The sequence below is a fragment of the Pollicipes pollicipes genome, unplaced genomic scaffold (genome assembly GCF_011947565.3).
Source record: "Pollicipes pollicipes isolate AB1234 unplaced genomic scaffold, Ppol_2.1 Scaffold_3087;HRSCAF=3621_pilon_pilon_pilon, whole genome shotgun sequence".
Taxonomy (NCBI): domain Eukaryota; kingdom Metazoa; phylum Arthropoda; class Thecostraca; order Pollicipedomorpha; family Pollicipedidae; genus Pollicipes; species Pollicipes pollicipes.
The window spans coordinates 47,274,010-47,277,172 of NW_023596225.1; the positions used below are offsets into that span (position 1 = coordinate 47,274,010).

Sequence of the window (3,163 nt, forward strand, 5' to 3'; positions counted from 1 at the left end):
TTCGTCGCTGTGTCATTGTTGTTTACCTCCAGTGTGCCGCAATCGATTTAAGTCATATGAATACTGAAAGCATTTGCAGGCCAGCTTCAATGGATAATAATTCATCCGCGATACGCAACGCCTTGCACTGCATGCTGGTAACACTTATCATAGGCCCTTTTACACTGAGTTACCTGCGTCCAAAGTCACCAAACTTTTCCAATTGGTGGCGCGAGCTACTCAGCCATATATTGGCTGGCTTGGATCTTAGGTGCAGACAATGCCGCTGGTATTGACTCGTACGTTAGGCGATGCATTTAGCACTAGTTGGTTTGGATCTGTGGTCCCATGAAGCCTGATTAATAGATTACTTACAAATTGGTATGGTCATGCGATTAATTGAAAATGTGCGCGATTTGTGGTCGGTTATGTAACCTTACCTTGGTAAGTGCTCAGTTGTCAGGATCAAGTGTGCAGACAAAGGGTGGGAACACAGCCTCAAACATATCGTTTGCCTGTATGTTCGCGTGCCCAAATCCCCAAGCGTCATTACGACACCAAAACGTCCCAAAGGCTCTCGAAACGAGTTGCGCCATCTGGTGCGGCGGCTTGACGGAAACCTTGTGCAAGTTTGAAATCGACCAGTGGCGCGTGGCAGTTGGGCACGTCCCGTTGGACACATGGATGTGCAGTCAAGTCAGCTCGCAGTGAGTCAGCTCATGCGGTCCGATCGTTCTGTGAATGGCTTCAGAAGAGGAAGAAGTGGGAGAGCTGAGAATCGCAGGCAATCGAATGAACAATTTTGCATGCCAACAGGAAAAACTCAACAAAAATGCTCAGAAGTACAGGAGCTGCACTGGGAACGCTTCTACTCATTCATGTATGTGAGCATCCATAAGACATACCTTACATAATGTGCCGACCGGATCGCCTGACGGCACTGGAGGTGTGCCGGGACTGCTTGGAGCGATCTGAACATCACTCCGGACATGAGGAAAAGGAACTGCACTTGCCACTGGCTTGCCAGAGGTGTTTAACAAAATCATGCATTGGCAACCACCATCTAAGCAATTTGGCCGTACCTATTTTTTAACGCATTACTCCCACTGATTACACAGAATACTCGTTCGAAAATAATTAGCTCCATGGGTCTTAATCGTATCGAAACCTTCCGGAAGCATTTAGAGCTGATATATTGCACGCGCAACCTGTCATAAGCCACCTCGTGGCTAAACAAGATATTATTGGCGTTATTTTTGGTGGGTGCGCTTGGCTGTGGTCGCAGCATCATCACTGAAAGCAGCCCTGAGCGAGACACAAGACAGCTTGCGTAAAAACACGCATGGTTTGAGTGCCTCGTTTATTGAAACACAGCGGGTCAGGTCACAAAGAAGTTTCACAACACCAGCATTTGTGCATATAAATAGAATACATTCCTTCGCATTTGACTAGTACGCCGCCGCCTTGAATGCCGGAGCGGGACGGCTGTAGGCGGCCTTGTAGGCCGGAGCGGCAGCCTTGTAGGCCGGAGCGGGGTGGTAGTCGGGGTAGGTTGCCTCTCCCTCGTAGGTGACCTCAGCGTTGTAGCCACCGTAGTGGTCAGCGACGTACTTGACGTGCTGGACACGGCCGTCGGGCAGAGCCACCGAGTAATATCCCTGGATGTTGTGGCCATCGCTCTCCTCCTTCTTGGCAAAGTTAGCTCCGGAGTAGTGGTCGTTGACGGCATAGTCGTAAGCGAACGGCTTAGCCTCCTCCTTGTACTGGGGCTCCGGGTGGTAAGAAGCGGGCTTGTAAGACGGAGCAGGGTGGTAGGGGGCGGGCTTGTAGGACGGGGCAGGGTTGTGGGGCGCCGGCTTGTAGGACGGAGCAGGGTGGTAGGGAGCGGGCTTGTAGGACGGAGCAGGATGGTAGGGAGCGGGCTTGTAGGAGGGGGCCGGGTGGTAAGGCGCGGCTTTGTAGGACGGAGCAGGGTGGTAGGGAGCCGGGGTCGGCTTGTAGGCCGGGGCCGGGTGGTAGGGGGCTGGCTTGTGGGTCGGAGCCGCGTGATGGGACGTCTTGCGCTCCGGGGCGGCTGCGGCAGCGGCCAGAACGGCGGCAATAATGAATACCTGTAATGCCATGAAGGTTATGTTACGGATATGCGATAGTTAGCTCAGATCATTTATAGACGGCTTTATTACATTTGATTCGATATCATTATTGTATTAGGCTCTATTACATTCGCCATATGTACTGACCACATCTGTCATTCAATTCGCAGTTCACACCACAGAGCACTGAAAGCACATGTAAAAATACCGTTGTTTGTAAAACGCTGCCTTTCTCAAAATTAACACAAATCCGTAGCCAATCGCCAAGAGCTAGGTTTTCTGGTGTTGGCAGCTTTGGTGCCATTTATTTCGGTGGCTGTTTGGGTTCGAGATACGCCGTTTTAAGTGGGTATCCCTGGGCATGCACCGCAACTGCCGTGCAGTAATGTCTTTCAGGGCTAGCTCATGTATACTTCGGCCGTTTTTCCATGACTGTGATGTAGGGAATCTTGGTCATACTTACTTTGGAGAGAAAATGCACGGTGTTTTCCGGGAAAGGACACTACAAACGCTCATGTTCAAGAGTAGCCTGATGAAAGAGATTCAATATACACAAACGAGTATCTTAATGACTGCTGGCTGTCTGATGGAACGGCTACGTCAAACACATTGGCCCAATGCCTGTGGCAAATGACTCCGCAGCAGCCAACAGCGCACTTGTCCACCTGTATGCTTGGTAAAACGTACCTTCATGCTGTGTGGTTTAGTGGCCGAGTACGCCGCGCAACTGGTGCAGACTCCCACAGTGTATTCCCTTTTATAGGTGGGCCAAGACCAGACCTTGGCCTGAGGTCACGGCCCGCTGCGCCCAGTCATCGGCTGACCCACACTGTTCTCCTGGTCGGACCGATGAACAAGCGCAGGACCCACGGCCACTCCCAGGGGCGCGCCCACTGCCACCGGCTTGAACCCATGGGCGGAAGCTTAGAGCCAGCTCATAGCCAGGCAGCCGCTCCCAGAAGTGGGGAAGGTTGGTAACAGCTTGCCTACAGCCGCTTGAAACGCGTGTTTTAATCGACCGCATCAAAGCTATGATAGATTGTTGTGGCCGCTCAGACATATCTTCCGAAGCATGCGCGCTCCGCATGTCA

General features: G+C 51.8%; 1 protein-coding gene across 1 annotated transcript; it reads right to left on the reverse strand.

Annotated features, from left to right (window-relative positions):
- Positions 1 to 1,427: 1,427 nt before the first annotated feature.
- On the reverse strand, positions 1,428 to 2,765 carry LOC119090296 (cuticle protein 7-like). The gene is made up of 2 exons (XM_037213080.1): positions 2,760 to 2,765; positions 1,428 to 1,835 (listed from the first exon to the last, which is right to left on the reverse strand). The coding sequence occupies exons 1-2, from the start codon at positions 2,763 to 2,765 to the stop codon at positions 1,428 to 1,430; spliced, it is 414 nt and encodes a 137-aa protein (XP_037068975.1).
- Between the last annotated feature and the right edge of the window lie 398 nt (positions 2,766 to 3,163).